The sequence below is a fragment of the Oryzias latipes genome, chromosome 13 (assembly GCF_053564925.1).
Source record: "Oryzias latipes strain Hd-rR chromosome 13, Olatipes_Hd-rR_3.1".
Classification (NCBI taxonomy): domain Eukaryota; kingdom Metazoa; phylum Chordata; class Actinopteri; order Beloniformes; family Adrianichthyidae; genus Oryzias; species Oryzias latipes.
The window spans coordinates 18,492,481-18,517,576 of NC_136249.1; the positions used below are offsets into that span (position 1 = coordinate 18,492,481).

General features: G+C 41.8%; 1 protein-coding gene across 2 annotated transcripts; it reads right to left on the reverse strand.

Moving 5' to 3' along the window:
- Window positions 1-7,691: 7,691 nt before the first annotated feature.
- On the reverse strand, window positions 7,692-18,652 carry meis3 (myeloid ecotropic viral integration site 3). 2 transcript variants are annotated; one of them, XM_011482630.3, is made up of 13 exons: window positions 18,340-18,652; window positions 17,932-18,008; window positions 15,078-15,217; window positions 14,766-14,943; window positions 14,634-14,684; window positions 14,509-14,559; window positions 13,461-13,610; window positions 13,263-13,371; window positions 11,683-11,828; window positions 11,188-11,264; window positions 9,640-9,698; window positions 9,481-9,567; window positions 7,692-8,810 (listed from the first exon to the last, which is right to left on the reverse strand). In XM_011482630.3, exons 2-13 carry the CDS (start codon window positions 17,941-17,943, stop codon window positions 8,611-8,613), a joined length of 1,260 nt encoding a protein of 419 aa, XP_011480932.1. In that variant the 5' UTR covers window positions 17,944-18,008; window positions 18,340-18,652; the 3' UTR covers window positions 7,692-8,610. The 2 variants fall into 2 exon arrangements, with proteins under 2 accessions (XP_011480932.1, XP_078786143.1); XM_078930017.1 differs by having other exon boundaries at window positions 18,090-18,355.
- Between the last annotated feature and the right edge of the window lie 6,444 nt (window positions 18,653-25,096).

The following is a 25,096-nucleotide window of genomic DNA, read 5'->3' on the forward strand; positions in this document are numbered from 1 at the left end:
GCTTAATCACATGTCATCAGTCTGACCAATCAGAAGTGCTTAAAGTCTTCACTTCCTTGTTCTTAATTCTGCTGATAAAGTCGCTCAGTTCTAACAAATATTCCAGCTGAAGACGAGCTTTAGCTGGTGGTTCATCTCTTAGAAAAAAACAGCCGCAACTTCCTGCTTTTTCTGCCACAATTATCACAAAAATTCACGTGAGATTGCGGGGGGGGGGGGGGGGGGGGGGTGCTGTCGATCAATACAGACCATGAATTTCTGCTTTTTTTTTTTTTTTTCGGGATGCTGGTGTGCCGCGGGACTTTTTCAGGGTTAAAGTGTGCCGTGGCTCAAAAAAGGTTGAAAAACACTGCAATACACAACCATCTACCACACAACCATCCACTACACAACCATCTACCACACAACCATCCACCACACAACCATCCACTACAGAACCATCCACTACACAACCATCCACTACACAACCATCTACTACAGAACCATCTACTACAGAACCATCCACTACACAACCATCCACTACACAACCATCTACTACAGAACCATCCACTACACAACCATCCACTACACAACCATCTACTACAGAACCATCTACTACAGAACCATCCACTACACAACCATCCACTACACAACCATCCACTACACAACCATCCACTACAGAACCATCTACCACACAACCATCCACCACACAACCATCCACTACACAACCATCTACCACACAACCATCCACCACACAACCATCCACTACACAACCATCCAATACACAACCATCCACTACACAACCATCCACTACACAACCATCTACTACAGAACCATCCACTACACAACCATCTACTACAGAACCATCCACCACACAACCATCCACCACACAACCATCCACTACACGACAATCTACTACAGAACCATCCATTACACAACCATCTACTACAGAACCATCCACTACACAACCACATAGCATACATATGAACGTGTCATCTGTAGGGCACAGATGGCCGTGACCTCGGGCATTTTGTAGACTGAACACACAAAACACATGCATGACTCAGATCGTATGTCAGCGTGTTTAGAAAGGGCTGGGGTGCTTATATGTAAAGTCACATGTGTTTGTAAACAGAGGTGGGCACACAGACATGATGGACAAGTCACCCATTTGCAGCGTCTGCTCTGCCAAAGCTCCAGAAGGCAAAGAGTTCGATCAGAAATGTGTCTACAGAATGAATGCATTTTAGCTCCTCACATTCCAGGTTAACTCCATCGTCTCTTTTGTCCTCTTCACCAAAAAACTTCTTTTGATGAGCGTCCTCAAGAGGATAGAGCTGAAAAACGCAAGTAATTCAAACCATGGAAAACAATTACATTATTCCCTCTGAAACTGTCTGATTTACGAGATAGAATTCATATCTGAGAGTTTTCCAGTTGGGAGAAAAAGTTGAGGAAGGTAGAAAAGCGCTATATAAGTATACGCCATTAACCTTTTGCAGCCGCACCTGGACAATGATCCTCTTGGAAAAGTAACTTAAGAAATTCTGAACTCCATCCCTGTTCTGAAGGTTTTTATCCAGTCTATAAACACACGTTTAACATCCTGGAACACAACAACCTTTAACTGGAGTTCCACAAGTTTTAGAAAGAAACCGCTGCATTGTCATCATACAATCAGTTAATTTGCTTTATCCTCCTAACAACAAAAATCCCAACATTTGCCATTGATAGATTGTAAATAAAGCTTCAGCCCAAACATGTTTTAGAATGCAGATTTACAAAGCAAATGCAAAATTACAATTAGAAAAATATGGCAACTAAAACGTGAACAGATTATTTTCAATGATCTCACAGAACAAAACCCCCTGCAGATCTCTGTGCATGCTGGACCTTCAGAGGAAGAAACACAACCAGAAGACAATGAAGAAATGTCTTCTGCCTTTCATCCCTTTCGGGGTCACGGGGCTGCTGGACCCTATCCCACCCACTTTAGGGCGAAGACAGGGGACACCCTGGTCAGGTTGCCAGTCTGTCGCAGGGCCACACACACATTCACTCTCACACTCACACCTAGGGACAATTTAGAGTTTCCAATTGACCTATGAAGCATGTTTTTGGACGGTGGGAGGAAGCCAGAGACCCATGCATGTAAACTCCACACGGTAAGGTTCCCCATTAATGATCTGTTTCAGGTCACCCAGCTTGGACTTGAACTTCTTGCTGTGACGCAAGAGCGCTAACCACTGCGGTACCGTGCAACCCCAATGAAGAAATGAAATCTCATTATCAAGAAAGAAAAGAAAGCAATACTTGTGCTTTAAAAAACATGTATGCACGCAGACTCAGAGATTTTAAATGTTGGATTTTCTTTCATCTTCACTTATATTGAAGTAAAACATCTGCTTCTCTTGTGATCAATGAGATCCAAACCTCCTTCTTATACTTTAAAAATATCTAGTTCAAACTATGAAAGATTCATGAAACTTGGCATATTTTTTAATGAGACCAAAGATAAAAAATATTTTTTTCTATTCAGTACTGAGTAACTTTACTCATTAAAAAGATCATTTTCAACCCAGAAGATAATTTTAATTTTATAAAGCTCAAGAAGGTTCAATCACAAAAAATGAGACAAAGTTCTGCTGAACAAAAGCTGCTGAATATTAAGAAAACGTAAAAAAACCCTGCTGTGTTTCTGAAATAAGCACTGAAATGAAGTCAACAAAAACAAGGTTTTCAGGTTTTAGGTAAAAACCCGCAGAAACCTTTCTTCTCCTTTCAGTCCTCTTGAGCTTAATGTGCTCCTCCTCTTTTCTACTCCTCTGCATTCCTCCTTTCCCCCCTCCATCCAGAGCCCCCTGCCCACTCCTCTGAACTCTGACAGGTGTGTAATTGAATGATTAATGACCATAAGAGTCTCCCCCCTTCAGCCGCATGCTCCCTGCGTGATTGTGCATATTCATGCACACGCAAGCTCACACTTCAGACACACAATCACTGTAACACAACAACTGTAGTGCTTCAGAGCATGAGGTTGATCAACAGTTTACAGATAAATGTCTGTTTTTTACCAACTGAGCTAAAGAAAATCCCATCAACAAATAACCAATAAAAACAATAGAGACATTCAAGCATACAAACAATAAAGGCAAAAAAAGAGAACAGAAATGTCACAACAGAAACAACAGAAAATAACATCAGACAGAGTTAAAGTAGATTTGATTTAGCTGGAAACCCAAACAGACTATAGTAATGAAGTACTTGAATTTATATTTACAATACTTCAGTAACTTTTTAAAGACTGTAAGTTTTGTCTCATCCTTTTACTGAAGATTCGTTGTCTAGAACCGCTCATCTGGATTCTTTTGCAGATGTCAGAAACACTGCAAACAAACAGAAGTTGACTTTTGCTTAACTTTTATTTTAAAATTTATAATACAATTATTTTCTGCCTAATTAAAGTTCTAGAAAATTAATAAATTAGACATTTCACACAAACTATAAACTGGTTCTGGTCAGATGTTTTTTTATCTCTTACTTTGGTTACATTTTTGAATTGATGAATTTTATTTTGAAAGTACGCTACCTTACTGAAAAATAATTCCAGTTCATTTCATCAGTGATGGACTTCTTTCTTCTTAAAATTCAATGTATTTGCAGAAATGCATAAGCCCCCGTTGGGGGGGGGGTTGTTTTGTGGGACAAATCTTCGATACCCCCCCCCCCCCCCGTGCTCCCCACCCCCGTTCCTGTAGGTGGACGACTATTAACATCAGTTTCCTGCAGATTTTTTGCGTTTATTTTAATAAAGTTAAAACATTGTGTTTTTTTTTGTGAGTCTGTGTTTTTCTGTCTCTGTGTTTTTTTATGCTTTTGCTGAAGGAATTTCTTTTTTGCAGAATAATTCTTTATCAAAGCAGAAGGTCTGAAGCTCTGATGGTTCGTAAACCTCTGCAGGCCAGCTTCAATAGAACCTGGATGGATGAAAACAGGAGGTCTGCAGGAGGTGAAAGTGAGGACAAAAAAGATAAAAGGGGAGGGGGACTGAGGTCAAGACTTCAGCGCCAGGAGAACAGCCATTTCCTGTTGACCTCTGTTTGAACTCTGGCCCCTGACCCTTGGAAAGTGGGGGTGGGAGAAGGGTGTGCTCAGGGTCCTGGATGGATGTGGGGCAGCAGAAGGTAGAACTTTGTGAGGAGTTTTGATGGATAAGGCGTCAGTAAGGAAGGTGAAGATCGTGGAAGTGCAAAAACAGGGGTTGCTGCAGTTTCCCTACATTTTTTTACAACAGAGAGAGAGAGAGAGAGAAAAAAATCAGGGTTTGCAGTTAGAAACAGAAATCTCCTCTATATGCTCACTGTGATGACCCCCCCCCCAGCCCTCCCCAACACATAGAACAGTTTTTTAAAAGAAAAAAACCCTCTGGACGTTATGGTTGAATCAACAGAGAAGGGGGTCTCTCCTGTTTGAACAAGAAACATCTCATCCTTCATTTTATCCTTCATCTTGTCCTTCATCTAATCCTTTATCTCATCTTCGCACAGCAGTGAAATCCAGTCCCAAAGTTCACAAAGTTCAGTTCCAAGAGTCCAAACCAAACATGGAGTATGTGCATTTAGCTTATATGTTCCACAGATCTAGAAAAGACTTAGATCAGCTGAAACAATTTCTTTAAATCCAGGTTAAAGACCCACCTGTCCTCAGCTGCTTTTGATTAGTTTGTTTTCACGAATCTATGTCCACACTGTTACTTTAACCCTTGTGCTATCTTAGATGACCCCACCCTTACTTTGACGTGTTCTCCCTACCATGACAAAGGTGGAAAGATTTTGAAGAAAAAAGGTTCAGCGCACCGTCTAGTGGGTCTAGATGACCCAACTCCCAATGTTAAAGTGCCTAGGATAGCACAAGGATTATGGTGACTTTGAATCCAGTTCTTTTGGACTTTCTTTATATTTTTATTTTAAGGATCACTCCTTTAATTATTCTAATAAGTTTTTCTATGACCGTTTTTATGTAAAGCAGTTTAAAATATCACTGTACATGAAAAGTGCTGTACTAATAGACTTACCCTACCTTGTAAACTGACAGCTGTGAAGAGCTATGTTGCTTTAATGGAAAAATTTCACATGATGTCGATAAAAAAGAAGCGTCAAAAACCCAAACCACAATAAAGTTTGTTTATACACAGTGTTAAAATGTAAATAATATTTTTCTAAATACTCAATGCAAATGACAGTCAGCATAATGTTCAAGTCACAAACCATTAGAATGTGTTTATTAAATGTTATTGAAACAAACCTAAAGATAACAGTTTGCTTTTCAAAAATAAAAACCTTCAAATGCACTATTCCACATTTTACGTACAACAGAGTTCCACAACATTTTAGAGATTCTAAAGAACTGAATTGCATTTGTTGCATTTACCCTAGAGCACTGTCATCTGGGGATTCTCACCTGAGCAAAACTATTTACATGAATTTCAACATGTTTTGTGTCAAGAAGTCTGTGCCTTCACCAGGGAAGTCTCACATGTCCCAGAAATGGGTGGACCAAAGACCCAGTTTCTTGAATCATTTTAGTTTTTGGTTCTCAAATTTCTTAAGTCAGTTTTGAGCATGTTTTTAGGATCTTCATGTGTTTTTCTTTTGTTACACATACCACGGTAAAATAAAAGAAAACCACTCTAATTTATCATGTGTTGTCATGTTTTGATCTATTTTTTATGACAAGTACTTTTTGTTGAGTATATTATATCGGGAAAAAATTACCTGGCAAAAGTGATGGTGTAACTTTTTATAGCGAAAGAGTTCAAGGGTTAAGAGGTCATATTTACTGAAATCAAAAGATATTTCAACCAAAAACATTTTAACAGGTTAAGTTACATTTGTACAAAGGACTGCTTATCTTGTAGCAGCTTCACAATTCTTGCATCCATTGAACTTGTGACTTTTTGGAGAGTTTCTGCTTGAATTTCTTTGCAGGAGGTCAGAATAGCCTGTTTGAATGTGAACTGTCTCCACCCTCATAGATATTTTGCTTGAGGATGTTCAGGTTCTCAATAGGGCTGAGATCAGAGAAGGATGGGGGTGCAACACAATCAGTGTGTCTCCTTTTATGTCCATAGCAGCCAATAATACAGAGGTATTCTTTGCAGCATGAGATGGTGCACTGTCATGCATGAAGATGATTTTGTTACGGAAAGGATCCAACCAGCTCTCTCCCCATGATTCTGGCCCAAAACACGACTCCGCCACCTCCTTTCTGATGTGGCAGCCTTGTTTGGACATAGTTGGCATCCACCAACCACCCACTACTCCATCCATTTGGACCATCCAGGGTTGCACGGCACTCATCAGTGAACGGGACTGTTAGAAAATGAGTTTTCATCTATGTCTGCGCCCACTGCAGCTGTTTCTGCTTGTGAGTGTTGCCGAATAGAAGGTTTACGTATACCTGCAAGCCTCTGGAGGATCCTACAGGTGTAGAGACACCAGCAGCTTCATATATGTGCTTGCTTTCTACTTAGTAATGGTTTTATTGAAGCTGTTCTCTTAATCTGATGTAATTGTCTGACAGAAACCTTCCTCATTCTGCTTTTATCTACACCAACCTGCGTGTGTGCTCTAAATTAGCCACAAATCTCTTAAGAGGATGATTGATCACACCTACATTTTCCTGAAATGTCAAATGCTTTCATACCTTGTCCAAGGCATTTAAATATTTTACACTTTTCAGTAGCAGAGAAACCCTCTTTTTCCCATATTGCTTGAAAATGTTGGTCTGCTCAATATTGTGGACCGTCCTTTTGTAGTTTTTCCTTTAATTGAACTCACCTGGAAAAATAATTATCACAGGTGTCTGAGATTGATGTCAGTGATCCAAAAAGCCAAGAGACACAATATCATCCATGAGTTTAATTGAAAAACAAAGAATTTCATCTTTTTGACACTTGCAAAAAGATGAAATTATGCAATTTGCATAATTTCTCCCTTTTCTTTTCTACCATTATCCACCATCTCTATAACTTCCTGCTCTCTCCTCTCTTCTTTTACACCTTGTGTGTTCTGATGAGTCAGCAGCCCCTATTGTAACAGTAAAATCTGTCCAACACAAGAGGCCTTCAGCCAGTATTGTTTGCTCAGCTGCTGGACAGGATAAATTACAAGTTATCTGTATTTAATCTGAAGGAATTTAAAAAATAAAATCTGATTTTGTCCGACCACCATCACACCAGTCCATAGGTTCTGAAAAATGTGTTTTCTTAACCCTTGTGCTATCTTAGATGACCCCACCCTTACATTGATGTGACAAAGGTGGAAGGATTTCATGTAATCCATGGACACCAGTGAGGTTCACAAATCATTGAAGAAAAAAGGTTCCGCGCACTGTCTAGTGGGTCTAGATGACCCAACTCCCAATGTTAAAGTGCCTAGGATAGCACATGGGTTAATAGTATTATTTTAAGGTTTTCATGAATCTGGCTACTTTATTAAGGTGTTTTGTTTCATAAAACTATTTCCAACCATACTTTATAACATCTTAGTGTGTCCAGCTGTACTTTGGAAATCTTTTTTTGAAATTCAGCTAAAAGAAGAAGTTTGTGTTGAAATACTGCAACAAATCCGTGGTTTTCTGACTTCCCCCTCCCTCCCCCCTCAAGTGCTGACAAACACACATCACAAATACGACCATAAAACACATAAGGATTGACAAGTTTACAAAAAACATTTTATTATTCGAACTGTAATCATGATCATTAATGTTTGGGTGGTCCAAGCAGGGAGCAAAGGGAGCCCAAAATGTAGAGTCCTTTGGCTGCAGCCCCCTCCCCCCTGCTCCCAGTGAACCAGGAAGTTGTCCAGAAGTTTGTGTGCCTGGATGGCTTTCTCTGAGTGTGTGTCACAGTGTGTCGCAGTGTTGATGTGTGTCCCTGTGTGTAGCCGTGTGTGTTTGTGGGCGCCCTAAGGAGGTCCATGATACAAGAGCGAGGCAAACTGGAAGTCATTCAAAGTTTGTAGCTTCATGCTAAGGAAGGGCACTCACATCTCAACAAGCTGACATGAAGCTGAAACTCCTGGAGTGAAGAAGACATAAATATAAAAATATATAGAATAAGAAAGGAAGTGGCAGAACGTTCAATGGAAAGGACTGTGTGTTTGTTACAGACAACATGTGCAGGAAGACGGGAGAGGTAATCCACTGACACCCACAGGCTGCAGGTTCAGACCAGCGCCCCCCTGTGGCAGGCCTGCAGCAGGCATGATGGGAAGTGTAGTTTAAAGCATGTCTCACCCACAGGACACAGTGGAAACATCAGAAGAGGAGGAAGCACTTCTATTTTGAAAGAGGTATGGCTTAAAGCTGTGGGTCCAGACAGAGAGTGAAGCTGGAATGTTGCATGCATGTGTGTGTTTGTGTATGTAGGTGTGTGTGTGTGTGTTAGTGTGTGTTAAGCTACATGGAGGTCAGTATCTTTAAGTGGGTTTGTAAACTTTTGGAACAAGTCTTTTCTCTCTTTTTTTAAATAGTGTACTGAATGACTCACAACACACAAGCAGACACACACACCCATCCCAGCACACATACACACATTCACACAGTCACACACGCACACTGGCTGCAGAGCTAGTGTGCATGTATGTCCAGTCCTTGGGCGAGGAGTGGCTCTGCAGGGTGTGGGTGAGGCGGCGGGTGCAGCAGCATTGCCGGGTGAGGGTGCGGGCCCGGGTACGAGTGGATGGACTGTCCTGGGTGTGGAGGGTAGGCAGACTGTGACAGCAGGGCAGCAGGGTAGTCACTCTGCAATGACGACACGCCCTGGAGACCTGCCGAGAAGAAAAATATAAATAAAGAGGTAAAAAAGAATTACCTTTCAGCAGGAAATTAAGTGAAGCAGGAACTTTTTCTGCTTCTGATACAAACGTTTCTAGAATTTCTGGAAAGCAGAGTTCCAACTTGAGTCTTAGGTCCATAACATCTTACAGCATCTTTGGGGTTTGAATCTACATTTTAGTTGTGATTCCAACCAAATATATGTACATTATGTTCAAATTCTTGCTAATTGAATCTCTTTTCTAAAGGTTTTAAAAAAATCAATCTTTCAAAACCTTCTGTTATTTGAAATCATTCTTTTAAGTGAGAGTTTCCTGATCTTTGGAAGAAATTAAACTAATTGTTTACATTTAATGCCAGATTTCTCCCTTAAAACTTATAAATAGCCAGCTACAAAAAGTCAAATAATAATTCCTTTAAATAGCTCCTAAATATTTCAATGTATAAAATTCAACAAGAATAGTTTTTTGACCAAAGTGTTTTTTTCCATGTCATGTTGAAGCTGCGTTGTCCAGAAAAGCTTTAGGACAGAAACTTAAAGATCTTTAGTCGCACTCTGGTTCCCTCTATACAAGGAGTCCAGAGGAGCTCAGCAGCATCAGTGACCTGTTCATCTGTCTTTACTGAATCTTAAGAAAAAATAAACATAATCGTTTGCAGTACCTGCTGTTCGGAGCCCAAGGTGGGCCTGCCCATCCAGCCCATAACCCCCCAGAGCTGCTCCCTCTGGGCTGTATGGACCCCCCTGACCTGTGAGACATATTAAAATACATGCTGAGATCCACACACTCAGATTGAGGGAGGTTCTAAGGAAAAACTGACCTGAGCGGTTTGATTGGTCAATCATTGGTTGAACTATTCTCCGTCTGGCATTGATGAACCTGCACAGGTAAACAGAGAAGGCGGATAGTCTCTGGAGAGAAAAACTAAGTGCCACACAGTTAACCTTTTCCTCTTACAACCACTTATGCCTCTAAAGGGGGGGGGGATAAATAATAATTGAATTGGAGATTATTTTGATTTCTCTCGTTAATTAAATGATCTGAATTAGTCATGTTTCTGTGAGAGACGTGCTGCAGAGGAAACCAAAAAAACATCTGAGTTGTGAAAACAGCTCATCATGAGACTGACAAAAACCCTGACTAAACCTGACAAAAACCCTGACTAAACCTGACAAAAAGACAAAAACCTGACAAAAGCCCTGGCTAAACCTGACAAAAAGACTAAAACCTGACAAAAGCCCTGGCTAAACCTGACAAAAAGACTAAAACCTGAGAAAAACCCTGACTAAACCTGAGAAAAACCCTGACTAAACCTGAGAAAAGACCAAAACCTGACAAAAACCCTGACTAAACCTGAGAAAAACCCTGACTAAACCTGACAAAAAGACTAAAACCTGAGAAAAACCCTGACTAAACCTGAGAAAAACCCTGACTAAACCTGACAAAAAGACTAAAACCTGACAAAAACCATGACTAAACCTGACAAAAAGACAAAAACCTGACAAAAACCCTGACTAAACCTGACAAAAAGACTAAAACCTGACGAAAACCCTGACTAAACCTGACAAAAACCCTGACTAAACCTGACAAAAAGGCAAAAACCTGAAAGAAGCTCTTCCAGGGACTAATAGTTCTTGCAAAAAAGACAAAACTATTTGCTAGAAATTAAAGCAAAGTGTTTAAGTGGGACTTTGAGTGTCTGTACATATAATACGCTTCTGCGTATTATACCCACATTGTACCGGTGGTTACCGGTAGTACTGGATAAAGAACAGAGGAAAGCCGTTGTGGTGGATATGGCAGTGCCAAGTGATGGAACATCAGGAAGAAGGAACATGAAAAAAACTAGAGAAATACCAGGGACTCAGAGAAGAACTGGAGAAAGCATGGAAGGTAAAGGTGACAGTGCTGCTGTGGTAATTGGAGCACTTGGGGCAGTAACCCCCAAGATGGAGGAGTGGCTACAGCCGATCTCTGGAAAGACCTCAGACCTCTCAGTCCAGAAAATCGCAGTGATAGAAACAGCTAAGATCCTGCGCAGGTCTCAAGCTCGAGCTTGAGAGAGAAATATTAAGTGCAGAAAGCAGTAGAGTATTAATCTACAGCTGAAGAAAAAATGCTTTGTGGGACGTTTTGATGCACCATCAGATGAGCATCAGTGAACAGGATTATAATTCTCTCTGAAATTATAATTAACAAGCATTCAGGCTATATTATTATAATTAATATTTGCACTAGAAAAAAACAGACAGCTCCAGTTCTAAAAATAGTCTGGTTGGTGTCATGCTGTAACCCTGGTGCGTCCTCTTTAACTGATCCCTGATAAGCCATAGCCCTGGAATTGGTGTATTTATTAAGGGGCACTGACCAGTTGTTGACCTGCAGGATGGTCAGGCCCGTGTCCTGGGACAGCTGTTTCTTCTGCTCCTCTGAAGGGTACGGATGCTGGAAAACATAAAAACAAATCTTTGCTGAGTGACATTTGCAGAAAGCAGGCCCTTTGCAGATACCTCCTGAGGGTTTTCAGGAGCTCCAAGCTCTTAGTGTGAATCCTGATGACCTCCAGATTACCCCCCGTCTATGTCTGCAGGATTCTCCTTCTGTATTGTAATAACAGGGATGACCCGCCTCATTTAGTTGCTAAGTACTGATTACACACCTCATTTCCATCACTTCCACAGCATTCAATAGCAAGCACATGACTTCCTCTCTTTTTCTTCTCCTTTAATTTAATTGACCTCCATTATCCCCACACATATCTCTGATGTTTCTCTGGATCCAGCAGAAAATCCCTGTTTTTGTTCCATCTTGCATCAAAGTTTCATGAGCATTAATGATCTTGAAGCAGCGGGAAGAAGCTCACCGACAGGTGCTGGAACAACCACGCTCTCATGATGTTAGTGGCCACTTTGGGGAAGATCCCTCTCTTCTTGTTGTTCCTCCTGTCTCTGTCACTTTCATCCTCCTCTCCTGTGCTGGGAGAGGCCACGCCTCCATCAAGACCATCGCCTGGAGGGAGTCAATGCGTGTCTTCTTCAGGCTTACACCACATTTAAAAATATTCTGTTCTACAGGGCTAACATAGAGTATTCATCACGAGTATGCATAAAAAATCCTACTAGAAAAGATGACATTTTTTCGTTTTAAATTCATTTAAAAAACTTACAGAAATGTGCAACAAGACAAAGCAAGCAAATAATGTAATATTGCATTTTTCTTTTATAACATACGAATACTATAAAGTAGATTTCCTGATACATGAAAAATGTGAAGATCTTAAAGTCTGGAATAAATTGATGACCAGGGGTGGACGTATCGATCTGAGTATTGATAGTATCGATACCAAATTTAAGTCTCATTGCTAGTGTGATGAGATCGATACTTTTTGATACTTTTTTTGCAGTTTTTCCTCAATACGTACAGTAAAGAGCTCGAATTTACTTACGGAATTCATGAAAATCTGTCTAGTGTTGCCAGATTGGGCAAAAAACAGCTAAATTTGAGTAAATACCCACCCAATTTGTGCAGGAAACTGCCCAATCTCCAATCATAGTCTGTCTGTGTAAACAGCGCACCTCCTCCTCTCACTGCTGCTCCCACCTTGCCCCTCCCCTCGCTGCTTCATCAGCGTGCGGCGTCATTAAAGAACCACATATTTGCTCCAATGGCAGGATATTTTGTTGGGTTGTTTATATCTTTTCAGTTCTTACAGTGTGGCTATTGTTTTCTTTTTTCCCTAGTAACATTGATATTTTATTCCTGCCTTTTTTTTTTTGAATTAAATATATGTTTATGATGCTGTTATACTTAAATAAATTTTATTTTTTAATTTTGCACTAGTTAATGTTCTCTTACTATTACAGTAGTATGCTATAAGTGTTTTATATTTGATGTATGTTCAGTTCAGATTGTTGTAATGAGTTAATTAGCATTTTAATTTGTCAAAAGTCCCTGTCCTGTGTTTTATTATACATTTAATTATCAAAACATTGTGTATTTCTGAAATTGTTCAATAATACAAGATTTAAAGAAAAAAGTATTGATAATGATGTTGCGATACCGGCCCTGTAATTATATAGAATTGGATCGATACTCTAATCCCCAGTATCGCCCACCCCTAATAAAGACGGATGAGGACACGTGACTAAGTGGTGAAATGTTTCAAAGAAAGAAGACGCCATAACTCAACTTCTGGATAAACCTTCATGGACACATGGCTCAGGTGAGTTCAGGAGTTGTTGCCAGGAGCAGGAAAATATTCTAACAGTTTTTTTTTTGGATCATTCAAAGTCACAGACTCGCCAAAGCTCTAAATAAGAGACTTTTGACCAGTAATGTTCTTGTTCGCTTCCACCTGTTTTTTGATGTCTACGTCCTTTTTGTTGGGACTCATCCAGGAAGCTTCAGAGAGTATTTTCCAACTGCCTGTGTTTTTTTACGTACCTGCATCACTGCAGTTGTCTGCTGTGCTGTGTGAGGGCAGCCCACACGTGCCCGGTGTTCCCAGAGGGGTGGTGGCACATTCATCCGGCTCCCGTAGCCACGACACGTTCTGCAGGGGGAAGAGGGACACGGAGGTTGTAGCTAAAGCATCTCCACCTCCATGAAGTGCAGCACAGTCTTTGACATTCAGGGTCTGACCTGCTCTGACAGGCTGGTACAGGACCCACCAAAGTCCTCTAGATCAGACTTAGAGCCTCCCTCCCGGTCGTCTAGGACAAGGTCTGTGGGCATTTTTCCTTTCAGGCAGGTGATGTATCGATGACAGAAGTTATCACACAGGTCGTGCACCTGGAAACCAATCGTTGTTATCAGGACACACCGAAACCCTTTCCATATCTAAAGTATGATGCATTTTCATCACATTTAAAGGAAGTTACAACGACTTTACTGACGACATTATTAAGATATACAGTAGGTTACAAAGGATCAGGCTGGATATCCTCAGAGAATTTCAGAGGAGGCAATGAAAAGCTAAAGAATAATGATTTTGCCTCTGGTTAAATATTGTAACTTGTTTTAACGTGTCTATACTGTAAAGCAAAGGCTCTGCATTAGATCTCATGCATTTGTGGGGATCATGTTGCAACGCACCAACACATCATGCGGCGTCGCATTAAAACTCTTTGTACTCCGCAATACTGTTTAATCTAATACATGTTGTGTTAGGGCAGGGATGTCAAACTCATTTTCACCGATGGCCACATCAGCATAGTGGCGGTCCTCAAAGGGCCAGATATAACGTATACATGTAACTAAATGTAATGAAAAATAAATGTAACTACTCCTTAATGTTAAATAGCTCATTATTTATTTACTATGACTTTTTAAAGTGACTATTATGGTTGTATAGTAAATATGTTTGTTGTTACTATAGCATAAATCCTTTTACATTTGATTCTGTCAGGTTAGGTTAGTGTTTAAGTCCTAATGTTTAGTTGCCCAATCTGATATTTCAAGTCCATTTCCCCCTAGATATGAATAAATACACACCAATTTTTTATTTTAAGAAATTAAAAACTTTGAAGCTCTCGCGGGCCACATAAAATGACATGGGGGGCCACATTTGGCCCCCGGGCCTTGAGTTTGACACATGTGTGTTAGGGTGTAGCATAGACATTTAATTAGCACACAATCTTTTACCCTTAAAAATATGAGCAATGAAAAAAAACGCTGATATCTCTCTGACCTTCTCTAACTCCAGCAAATGAAAGCGAAGGACTTGTATGGCTTGAATCATCTGTGGAGAGAAGAGCTTCCATCAGGAATCTGGACATTTCCATGAACAAAGGACGTTGGTTAGTCTCCTCATACCAAGTTGTCCAGTTCAGGATTGGAGGAAAATATGGGTTTCTCCGAGCGAATCTGCAACGCAAATGCAACCATCTTTGACAACAAAACACTCAACCAGGTTTTTTTTGGTTTCTGATCCAGATCTTCACCGACCTGCTTTGCAAATGCAGCGATGTCATCGTTGAAGGACTCCGAGGAGCAGACGTCGCTGTGATTGGTCATGCCAGGAAGGTGGGAGGTGGCTGTGAGTGAGGAGGAGGAGTCCCGCGGGGAGCAGGTGGCCAGCTCACACTTCTCAAACACTAAGGCCAGCAGTGGAAACAGTGGGTGACTGCTCACACGTGCACACACACACACACACACACACACATAGAGTTAACATATGTAAACACAGTAACTGTGACACCATCATCAAACTGAGCAGAGGGAGGGAACGCTGAATGAACACCGAGGTATTCCTCTCACCCATAGATCAGGTCTTTGTGGTGTTTGAGGGAGTCGGGGAGGGTGGGTCCGTACTGTGGGGGAGGAAGCGCCCTGACATCGTCCCCGTACCCCCCCATTGACATGCCGTCCGACCCTGAGTAGTGCACCAGTTCTTCATACTAAAACACAATCACAGGTAGACACAGTAAAACATGAGACACATCGAAACATACAGAGATTTCATGAAGTGACCAAGCTGTAAGGTGGGGGGTGGAGCTTAGCTACACTGACTTCTGAACCAGTGATTATCCTAAGTTTGATATGTCTTTGTATGAATGTAAAACTGCCGTTTGTAGTGTTTTGTGCATTAATCTTGCTACGATTGCTTGAAATAAACCATAAAAAAAAAAAAAAAACTTCACATTCATGAAGTCTTTCCCTGAAAATGATCATGCTGACAAAATAGTGAGATGTTGATAAAACACTTTTAAAAACTTTTGAGGATTTGCAGCGTGATACATGGATTTCTTCTGAGGAAGAAAATCAGTCTCTGACATGTCAGAAGACGGCAGTCCAGAACCTGTTCTGATCCCTCGTGACCAAACCAGAGTCTACACTGAATCATCTGATGCACATGCGTGCACATCTTGATCATGTGTTGATGTGGATCTAATGTGTGCCAGCTGCAGCTTTCAGCAGAACTGCCTCTGGATCTTCAGAGCTGCTGGGATTGCAGTTTTTGCTCTGAAAATTTCATTTTACATATTTTTGCTTGACTTCTAAACCAAGTCCTAAAAAGCTACAGCCTTAAGGTGACATGTGGGGACATTTGTTCACATGTTTTACCAACATTTAAACAAAAAAGGGGAACATTTGAGGAACATTTTTACAATTATAGAACAGAGATTTTAATCTTTGGATATCCATCTGGAGGCTAACTCCAGGTCACAGGGATGCTGGAGCCAATCCCAGCTACTGCTTCTCTTTGGGCAACTAATTAGTTTATGGAAGACCAACTGCACACACATTCACAAATAGGGGACAATTTAGAACTACTATGCAGTATTTATAAAGCATGTTTTTGAACTGTGGGAGGGAAGCTAGAGAACATGAACCACAAGAACATACAAACTCCACCAGCAGGGATTTGAACCAGGGCCTTCTCACTGTGAGACCTTTTATACCTGTTGACCACTACACCACTTTGTTGATATTTGGATAAGGGAAATCCCCCCACAATCCTTTGACAAACATGTACGTTCTCTGGAGTTTCAGTAGAAGATCATATGTGACCTCTGTCCATGGAAATCTCTAGAACCTTCGGTTGGAAACCACTGTCCTAAACGGCTTGTGGACTTGTTTTGTTTCAGGGTCCCATCTGGCTTCTGGGATCACAGAAAGCACCTGCTCTGAGGCCCTGTCCCGGGACACCTTCTAGTTTTATGGAGACCGACTATTAACACAATCACTGCTATCGGATTGCGAGTCTCTTTTACGCTCAAGCCTGATCGGGTTTCTGTGCATCAAGCGGATCAAAGGGCAGGTGTTTGGATGACAAATTCCACAAACCTGCCTCTTTTGTTAAGGTAGTAAACATACTTCAGTTGGAAATATGACATTTTCGTTATACGCCTGGATTATTTTCAATGTTTTGATTTAGTTTTAGCTTTTTTATTAATTTTTCTTATTTAACTTGTATTAATCAGTTATATGCATGAACATTTGCTTAAAGTCCTGCAAAGTCCTGATTTAGCTGTTAAATGTGGTCATAGTTAAATAGAATTATTGTCATAAAAAAGCAACTGAACTGATTTAAAGTCATTAACAATCGATCCAGCTGCATATTTAGGGCGTGTTTGGATTTTCTTATATTTATTTTAAACAAAACCAACGGGGAATAAAGCCGTTTAAACAACTTTAGTAAAATTCACCTTTTAAACAACAAATATATCAAAAAGTAATATACATTTACAAATATATATTTATAAGAATATTGATGAATATTAATATATATGATGTATAAATAAGAGAATATTTGTACATAATATTAAGAAACAGAAATTCTTTTTGTGTTTTATGATTTCCTATATTTGTGTTTTTTTGTCTTTTTCCATGTTCTACGCATGTTAACAAAAATGTGCTTCACAAATAAATTGACTGATTGAAAAATTAAAAACTTAAATTGATTTTGGAAATAATTACTTTTTAATATAAATAAGCCTGTTGCAGATCTAACCATCAAATTACAAATTTAAAGATAGAAAATTTGAGCAAAATATGGAATTGTTCCGTTTTTTAAATGAATTTTCTCATAGTTTTAGGGGGAAAATGAGAAAACTGCTTGTTAAGAACTTCTATAAATAAAAGTATATTGAATACTATTTGTGAAACCTTAACTCAGAGGAGGACTCACGTCTCCATCCAGATTTTCTGTCTGTTTTTTTCCGCTTCGGTTGGTTTTTAGATCGGTTCTGCTGTCGTGGGTTTTCCGTGCACCGGAGGTCTCCCGCATGGGGGGGCTCGCTCCGCCGCTGCCCGTCCGCGTCTGCCCGCTCGTCAAAACACCGAGCCGCTGACCTACTTACCGGGATTCGGAGCTGCTTTTAACGACCATTTGACTGACAGTCTTAAGTTTGACCGGAGTCTCGGTCTCGAACCCGCATCAGCAGTTGCTGCTTGTTTCGTTAACGGAGCGGAACCTGCTCGTTTCAGAAGATCATAAAGGAATTGGACCAGAAGTTAATTTGCTGCGGTGTTTACGCCGGGCCTGCTGTGCTGGACGCTGCACCCCCGTGTCCAGACCATGTGCTCCTATTATGATGGGATCGTCTCCTCCGCATCGCGGCCCTTCGGGGTCTCGGGAGGATGAAACAATGGTCGGAAGGACACCTACCCTCTTCTCCATGCGCCCCAACTCGTGGACCCGCCGCAGGGATGACGGCGCGCGGCGCTCCGCTCCTTCCGCTGCGTCTGGAAAAAGAATGAGCATCATCAGTTCTCCTCACAAGCATCCCCGGTTCGGATGTAAACATGATCAACATCAATGCGAACAGCGGAACCAGGGCAGAGCGGCTCCCGAGGCGCGTTCCATCTCCATCACGATGTTACACCAGGATGGAGACGGGGGTTAACGGACGCTACCGACCATAGCCCGCGAGCCGCCGTGATAGCCCGGTGCTTTGCGGTGCGCAGAGACTACTAAGCTAATAAAAACCGTTAAGTGATTCCCGCCGCCCCTCTAAAGCTTCCCGATGAACCAAAACAAACGGAACTCCTGAAAAAACCCAGTCAAACGCCCCACCGAGACGAGAGTATCCGCCGGATCCAGTCCCGGGAGGGCCGTGTCCGGTGGAGTCCAGCGAGGGTGAAAGGACCAGCGGCTTCCTGCAGCTCCTCCCCACCGCCTGGCGCGCCTCTCCCTCCGGATCGCGGGGCGTTAGGATGCTCGGTACCGTAGACGACACACGCCGCCGTCCCGCCTCCCTGCTTCCCCCGGGCTCTGTCCCTCTCTGTCGGCGCTCGCAGCAGAAATGTCACGGCCCGGGATGAACGATGCTCTCAGAGAGGGAGGGGGGGGGGGGGGGGGGGGGGAGAAGGAGGAGGAGGACTTTAGTGGTGGCTGATTGTGGGGGGGCTTCTTAGGGTCAAAACGCAACGGGACCCCCCCCCCCCCCCCACATTACCTCCCATACCCTTTCCATCCAGTTCTCCTCCTCCTCCTCCTCCTCTTCCTTATCACCACATAGTCTTTTTTACTCCTTCAATTTTATCTCAGCCCTGAGCCCCCCCCCCCCCCCCCCCCCCCCCCCTTCAAGAAGAATCTCCTCTCTTCTGTCTCTTGGTTCCACAGAACCCACGAAGAAATCCAGACCATCAGACTGACCCGCAGAGCCGGGGTCTGGGTTGTTGCTCATTCACAAATATGATACCACCAATGTTGGCCGCATGAATAAAAAGGAGTGTGGGGTGTGTGTGTCTGTGTGTGTGAGTGTGGCTATAGAAACAGGTTTTAGGTTCAGATCATCATCATCATCACCTCTGATGAAGGAAGAACTTCAGAATCAAATGTCTTTCATTTTTGCTGACCTGACAAAAGCAGAGAAAATCAACATTTTTCTGATGAGAAAGTTAAAGAGAACTTCTCTGGCCTGTTGGTGGCGCTGCAGTGTTGTTGGCCTGTATGACACTTCAGTGACGTCATCATGACCTGCGGCCTCGCTGTGAGGGCCAATGGGCGGATGCACTTCAATCAGTGGCGGCACGGCAGGGATCAACAGCGAGGGAGTCCCTGTGGGGTGGAGCCCCCTGTGGGGCCCCTGCACTGTCTCTGCAGCCGAGGGCCTTTCAACTCCGCCGGGCGCCGACTTCCAATATAGGTGATCACAACCCCCCCACTGACCTGTAAATTCCGCAACAGTTTTTGAATTTCCAGCTGTTTGTTTGTTTGTTTGTTTGAGGGATGGAGTGGATCATACAGGCTCTGTTTTATTTATCTAAAGCTACGATCTAACCATGTAAATCATGTGGTGCATTACACTTCATAAAACACTTAATGGATCAATGGCTTTATGGCGTCTTTGCCACGCCCACTTCCACACAGGACAGAGAAGCTGATTTGAGCATCATCAGATGTCCAAATGGCGACACCTGATTTTAAAAAAAGTTTATTTAAATAATGTGGAATTGAAAAGGTGGAATAACCTAAATATTTTAAACAATTTCCTTCATCACGGGTTGTGGTGTAGTGGTTAGCACTCCTGCCTTGACAGCGAAAACGCCTTGGTTTAATGGTGGATGAATGGACGGGCCTTTCAGTGGTGGAACTATTTAGTCTGTTAAGGCTAGAGGAGAATCTGTAGTCTATCACACACCAATAAACTGAAGTTCCTATTTTGCAATTTGTCGAAAAGTTCAGAGCTCCTCAAGATCCTGAAACTGGAAGTTCCTTTCTCAGCTTCTGTGGTTGTCATCTTCTCATGTTTCTTACAAATATAGTCAGTAAAGTCTGTGAATACAAAGTCTGATGATGCACAACAAATCATCCTGAGAGTTCTACTAAAAAAAAACAAATTCCAGTCCATATACAGACATGTGGTCAATGCAATGACAGAAGTACGAATTTCAAGAAGCTAAGAAAGTCTTAAGAATACAACACATGCTTGAGACTGGGTGGGGGTCTCAGGAAGAGGGTTAAAGATTTTTAACTGACTGATTTACATCAACAACTGCTGACAACAAGCCTCCAGGAACCTGAAGAGTTAGGATCTTCCCACAGGAGCAATGGGACCAAACTAAACAAGAACCAACCATGTCTGAAGTTAAATGTAAAGGATTTGTTTTTGTTACCGAGTATTCCAAAAGGTTTAAATGTAGAAGAAAGTTTCTGCCTTCACGTTTTGACTCATTCCATCTCATTTGCACATAAAGTGTCAGTTTCTCTAAAAGATTTGATTTTGAAGCCGGCCTGCTTCTAAATCTTTAAACTACTGCTGTGGTGCAGAGCAGTGGTTGACCTCTGATCGGAGGGTTGCAGGTTTGGTTCCCACCTTGCCCATGTGTTGAAGTGTCGTTGGGTGAGACACTGAACGCCACTACCATCAGTGTGTGCGAATGTGTGTGTGAATGTGACTTTATTAAGGTAGAAAAATGTTCTTTATTATATGAAAGAAAAAAACATGTATGTAAAATTATTTCTATCAATGAATTTTAATTTTTCAAGCATTAATTAATCTGTTTTTATTCAGGAAATGTAAGTAATCCTGGGAGATTTGTCTTTTTATTTTGTCATGATGACTTCACAAAAGTGTGTCTGATTAATGATTGTTTGAATCAGAATATCTGAAATGTTTAAAATCTAAATTAAGAAAGAGTGATTTCTGAAAAGTTTCTTTTCTGTCTGTTTCATGTGTTTTGTTGACTTTCAGTGTATGAACTGGGATTTAATGGAATAAGTTGATTCTCGTCTCAGCGCCTCAGCTGCACGCAATGGTTTGGTCAAAGAACGGTTCGTGTTCTCCGCCACATGCAGGTGCTCTGTGGGTCCAGTCAGCGTGTCAGCGCTGCCGCAGTTATTCGTTACTGTCACAGCTTCAGCTTTTACTGCTTTCCCTCTGCAAAGGGCCCGGTGTGTGTGTTCACTCATTTGCCTTTGTGCTGGAGGGTCCCAATGCCCCCCCATTGTTACTCTCTGCAGGCAATGGCCAAAGAGAAGAGGAAACTACAAGCAGGAAAGCACTTTTTAAGTGAATTTCTATTCATAAAGGCTGATGAATTGTTTAACTCTAGTCATTCACAGTGTACAAATGTCATCTGCGCATGAAGAAGTGCATGGTGGTGTAGGGGGTTGGCCTTCTCCAGTTTCTTCCCACAGGTCTGAAACATGCTTCATAGCTTTATCATGGCTCTAAATAGTCTTCAGCAGTGTGTGGCCCTGTGACAAACAGGTGACTTGTCCAGGGGGAACCCGGCCTTCATCTAACAGCACTTGGGATAGGCTCCAGCAACCCTATCATCCTGAAAACAATTTAACGGCTACTTAAGAAGGATGGTTGCAAAACAAACAATACTATTTGAACAGTCTCTACGTTTCCATTACACATATGCGCAAAACTTTATCAAAATTCTAGAAATATCGAAAAAACACAGTTTCACAATCACACTGTTTCCATGAATTCATAATTATGCAAATAAATATAAACCAATGCTTTGATTTACTGCAGATACATCCAAATTTCTGCCACGGCACCAGCTTTTGATTGATCATCATCAATCAAAAGAGACGTTGGCGTCTTTTTCAGGCCATGGAGCGGCAAGCTCCTTACACGTGGGAGCGGCTACAGATGAAGCCATTCTGGAAAATTGTGGTTTGTGATTTTACGGAGGAGGTGTGGATCCAACAATTTCACTCAACTTTTGATGAGCTGTGTGATGCTGGGGGAACTCCTGTGGTGCCTGCTCTACAGCCAGTTGCTACCAAGAAGTGCATTGCCATCCGGTTGTTGGTCACCTGACTTATTCAATTAGAAAAAGGTGTTTCCACTGCAGTTTTGCGAATCATGCCCATTTCCATGGTCACAAATGAAGATCACAAATCATTGAAGAAAAAAGGTTCAGTGCACTGTCTAGTGGGTCTAGATGACCCCACTCCCAATGTTAAAGTGCCTAGGATAGCACAAGGGTTACTTAGTCTAGAAAATTTTAGTTGAGGAAAAAAAAACATTTTTAATGCAATGATGAGACCATATATTAAAAACTGCTTCACTTCATCAACAAACCAATCCTCAATAAGATAGCCTTGAAAGATAAAATACAATGGCTTGATGCTGTTACCACTGAATATCCATGATAAACGTGTCAACCTGTTATAAAGCGTAGTTTTTTAAGCATAAAGTAAACATGATTTTACATTTTTGAAAAAACCTTTAGCACCATCAGTTTCCGTCATGAGGTTCATCAGTCGCCATTCACCTTCAACAAGATTTAGGACTAGAAAGAATCAATTCTAAATTTGTGATCAATAATTGTTCTGGCTGTGCCAGGATAGCTTCCTGCTCTTTGTTTAATGTGATGTTGCTGTTGGTTTTGTATATGTCCGTACTTCCATAGTAAATTCTGCTTCGCATGATGAATAGGTGTTTGTAGAATAGAACATAAATGAGAATAAAATAAGGGACTGTCGTATACGGAGTATAAATATGAGAACATTTTGATAAAATAATGAAACAGAAAATTATAATCCATTTCTAAAGAATACCACTGCACAAGAAAGACGATACTTCTAAAATACTGTAAGTTAATGAAAACTATTAAAAGCTGATATAATTGCATTTGAGAAGAGCTGTAAAAACAGTCAACACTTCCTCCTCCATCAACACCACCCATCGTCTGGAGACAGGAAATGTCCACAAAAAGCTGCAGTTGGTGTGTTAGCCTCAGTCTCCTTCCAGAACATCGTTGAACCTTGTTGACTTCAGTGACTCCACCATTAAGGAGATGTGGCTTCTCTGACCCCCACCCGAAACATCAGACAGCCTTCAGAGACGGAGGGGGTGGGGGGTGGGGGGGGGGTCGGAGGGACGGAGGGAAGGGAAGAAGGGGAAAATGAAGAAAGATCCAAAGAAGAAAAAAGAAGGCTAAAGATGGAGAAGCATACGGGTGGTGGGCGGGGGGGGGGGGGGGGTATGTATTTTTATGAGCTTGGTATCTCTTGTTTCTCTGTCATGACAAAGAAATAAACTTCCTTTTTTTACATTTTCTTCAAGCATTGTTTTTCCCTCACCCCACAATAATCCAGGTTTTATTCATTAAGGTTCAGCTGTTGTTTCCACCTGGGGGGGCAAAGTACCTGGACCAGTTTCCTTCCAGCCTCCCTTTAGCCTTATATGTATTTTGTTATTATTCTTGTTATGTTTTCTTTTTTTTCTAATCCTCCTCTGCAATTTCTCTTTTGCACCCCCCCCCCCCACCCCCCCCCTTATAGATGGAGATTAACTGGGGAGTGCAGCACCATCCGTCCTGGTGACTGTTTGTTGTTAAGGAGATGGATGGAGGCCCTTTCTGCCAGCCGCATGCAGCTGCAATTACACCAGCCGCCATGATGGATGGAAGGGCGGGAAGGGGGTGGAGATGGAGGGAGATACAGAGAGGGGCATCTATCATGCTTCTTAATCTACCTGTCACTGTACAAGCCTGGAGGAGGGTGTGTGTGTGTGTCTGTGGGGGTGGGGGGGTGGGGGTGGAGGTTTACCTTGACTTCTGGTCAAACGTTTATTTCTTTTCTCTCTGTTTCTTTACTTTATGCAGAAATAAACTCCAACAGATTTAGTAAGACCTGCCATGTGTTCAATGATCCCCCCTCCCTCATACACAGCTGTTTGTTTGTGTGTATATGGGTGTGTGATTGTGTCTGTAGTTATTGTATGTTTTCTGTGTGTATGGTTGTGATTTGGTGTTATTGTGTGTGTATTATTGTGTGTTAACGTGTGTGTGTTTGTGTTTTGTGTGTATGATGGCAAATAAACATGATTGACTGATTGTGTGTTTTGTGAGTGATTGTGTGTGTGTGATTGTGTTTTGTGTGTGATTTGTGTGGGATTGTACGTGTGATAGTGTGTTTTTGTGTGTGTAGTTGTGTTTATTGAGTGTGTAATTGTTGGTGATTGTATTTTTTATGTGTGTTTGTGTGTGATTACATGTCTGATCGATTTGTGTGTGTGATTGTGTGTTTTTTGTGTGATTGCTTGTGTGATGGTGTGTTATTTGTATGTGTATATTTGTATTCGGCAGACTAAGTTTTGTTGTGTAGACATACAGTGTATCACACTGATCAAACTTATTTTGTTTATTTCAATCATTTCTTGTGTTTGTTTGTTTTTCTCAATCTGGCGTTGATTTCTGATGTCCCGTTGCTCCGCCCCCTTACCTGTTGAAGCTCTCTGGTCGTGAACCATCCCAGAATACATCTGCATCTTTTCCTCCTGTAGAGCTGCACGCTGTAAATGTTATGAAAAGTAATCTGAAGGCTCCTGCCCTCTGATCCACCTCCTCCCATCTTGCACCTCCATCTCCTCATCTGTCCAGAGGAGTGAGGGATGGGATGGTGGGATTAATACTCCTCCACCAGCGCCAACCCTGGGAATGATAGATGGAAAGATGCAGGAAGGAAGTGAAAGAGGAGAGACAGATTAAAAGAGAGAAGTCTGAGGGTTCATAAATCCAACATGGGGGGTGGGGGGGGGGCTGCACCACATTCTAATAAAATCTTCAAGAAATCTATGATGATGCAGGCAAAGGAGCAATGAGGAGGAGGTGGGAGCAGCTTAATAACATTAGGTGTAATCTAATGACAGGATGAGTGCGGTGATGAAGATTCACAGCAGCGTGTTGATGTCAGTGTGAGCGGCATGATTGGACGTCAGGCCAACGACATCATAGACTTCTGCTGCAGAGACGTCAAAAAAAAGTCAGTGGCTCAGATGAAGGAAGATCCCGCTGCCAGATGTGAGGAACATCTGCTGATCACCTGATCCAAGCAGTCGGCTCAGCTGCGTCTGCGCAGG

What these genes read in the sequence shown, in the direction of transcription:
- meis3 (XM_078930017.1), bottom strand. Translation starts at nt 18,135, where the DNA reads ATGGAGATGGAACGCGCCTCGGGAGCCGCTCTGCCCTGGTTCCGCT. An exon ending in TGGGGCGCATGGAGAAGAGG is followed by an intron (nt 15,218 to 17,931) that starts GTAGGTGTCCTT and finishes ATTGTGTTTTAG; the next exon opens with TATGAAGAACTGGTGCACTA. An exon ending in ATCCTGAACTGGACAACTTG is followed by an intron (nt 14,560 to 14,633) that starts GTATGAGGAGAC and finishes TTCTCTCCACAG; the next exon opens with ATGATTCAAGCCATACAAGT.